At 56.5% G+C, this 2,109-nt stretch overlaps 1 protein-coding gene across 1 annotated transcript in view; it reads right to left on the bottom strand.

Annotated features, from left to right (window-relative positions):
• Nucleotides 1–396: 396 nt before the first annotated feature.
• FOXRED2 (FAD-dependent oxidoreductase domain containing 2) overlaps nucleotides 397–2,109 on the bottom strand; it is a 63,103-nt gene continuing 61,390 nt past the window's right edge. The window contains exon 10 of the mRNA XM_011978944.1: nucleotides 397–1,283. Coding sequence (XP_011834334.1) covers nucleotides 1,253–1,283 — 31 coding nt within the window. The 3' untranslated portion in view covers nucleotides 397–1,252. The remainder of the gene's footprint in view (nucleotides 1,284–2,109) is intronic.

Genomic DNA, 2,109 nt, shown 5'->3' with positions numbered 1-2,109 from the left:
CAGGCACCCATGGGAAGGATAGCCTGATCCCCACAGGGCCAGGCACCTGCTGGGGCAGCCAGGAGCCCGTCAGACGGGGGTGGCCTCAGAAGGGTCAAAGGGATCAGCTATGGGAGTCCAGGTTTCAGAGGCAACCACGTCTGGATAGAAACCCCAGTTCTGCATCCCATGAGCCTCAGTGTCTTCATCAGGGAAATGGGGACAACAGCCTCTTGCCTTAGAAGGGCACGAGGACTGGCACGTGGCATCCTCAGAATAGCAGCCACAGCTGACAAGCATGATAGTGAATAGGAGGGGCTGGTTGGAGAGAGTGCTGTGGAGTTAGGGGAGGATGCAGGGACAATGGACAAGCCCCCTGGGAAAGGGTCACAGGTGCTCTGAGCCCACACAGATGCAACATTGCAGATGGTGCAGACCCTTGCTTTATTGGTCTGACTTGTTCACAGTTCAGCCCCCGGCTCAGAAAACCAACGGGCCAGCTAAGGAGCGAAGGAGGTGCCTCGAGACTTCCAGAGTCAAGGTTCTCCAGGGCTCCCCAGCCCATTAATCATTTTCTGCCCCACTGCCTGGGAGGTGAGGTGGGAGGGGGCTCCCTGGGGGGTGAGGATGGGTGACTAGAGGGGATTTCAGTGTGGGACCCAGGGTTGCTCTTCACAGTAGGAGGTGGAAGGGATGACTAAGTTCTTTATCACAGACCTGCAAAAAATGAGAGAATTAGATATTATTCTCACTAATTTGGGCTTCTTTTTTCTTTTTCTTTTTCCAAAACAGCAGCAGGAAAGAGAAATGCAGGTGGAGATGAGCCAGGCACGAGGCTTCAGATCGGAAGGGACCAGAGATGAGGACCAAGGTGTGGCTGCCTGACCAGGAACGCTGTGGGCTGGCCCGGGCTCTCTCCACGCATCCTGGGAGAACTGCCACAGGCCCTAGAGGGAGGGATGAAATGCGTGTGGGAGGGAAGACGGCGGTCCCCGGATCAGCAGCAGCACCATCCTCTGATGGCCCCTGGGCAGTCCACCAGCTCAGAAGCACTCAGGGCTGGAGCCCGAGCTCTAAGCACAGGCCCCAGAGGCCAGACAGGAGGGAGGCAGCAGGAAGGGCTGGCGTGGAAGGGCTGAGTTCTACTGGGGTCCCACGCGGGCAAGGGAACCAGGACTCGCCCCTGCTTGTCAGCCAATCAGCTTCTTCAGGAAGGCTTCCAACTGATCCTCATCCTTGATGCCTACAAACTTGTCCACCACGTCCCCATTCTTCATGGCCAGTACAGTGGGCACCGCCGACACCTGGGTGGGGAGGACAAGGGGGTCCAAGTGAATTGGGAGTGAACGCTTCTCAACTGCCACTCCCAAGCCTTTGTGGGGAAGGCTGGTGGCTTATCCAGGGCACTGATTTCCCAAAGCCATGGGCAGGCCTAGAGGAACGTGGCTCTTCCCTTAGTGCAGGGGTACTGCAGGGCCCGGTGGCCACCCGTTGAAGAAACTTCTTCCATTGCGGGCTCCCAGCAGTACCCTTCCTCCCTTAACCACAAGACTGACTCACTGGCCCAGTGGTTTTGCTGGAATGACAGGAGAGATGAAAATAGCCCATGCAGCTGCAGGCCAGGGCTGGGGGCGGGGAGGAGCTCGGGGGAAGCCTGGCCTGGGGGGAGACAGAAGCTGGGGGACAGTTCGAGTCCTGGCTTTGCACTCACTAGCAAGGGGGCCTTGGCCAGGTCACAGCACCTTTCTGAGCCTCAGTGTCCTTTTCCATAAAATGGGGGTAATGTCTACCTTTAGGGTTTGGGATGAACTTTAAAGATTCAACAAGTATAGGCTGGGCACAGTGGCTTACATCTATAATCCCAGCCCTCTGGGAGACTGAGGCTGGAGGATTGCTTGAGTTCAACAGTTCCAGACTAGCTTGGGCAATATAGTGAGACCTTGTGTTTACTAAACTCCCCCCCAAAAATTAGCCAGGCATGGTGGTGCATGCCTGTCCTCCTGTACTTGGGAGGCTGAGGCAGGAGGATCGCTTGAGCCTGGGAGACTGAGGCTGCAGTGAACTGTGATGCTGCCACTGCACTCCAGCCTGGGTGACAGAGTGAGACCCTGCCTCAAAAAAAAAAAAAAA

Source organism: Mandrillus leucophaeus, unplaced genomic scaffold (genome assembly GCF_000951045.1).
Source record: "Mandrillus leucophaeus isolate KB7577 unplaced genomic scaffold, Mleu.le_1.0 Scaffold2, whole genome shotgun sequence".
Lineage (NCBI taxonomy): Eukaryota > Metazoa > Chordata > Mammalia > Primates > Cercopithecidae > Mandrillus > Mandrillus leucophaeus.
The sequence above is the reverse complement of the archived record's forward strand: the minus strand, read 5'-3'. Positions and strand labels throughout refer to the sequence as shown.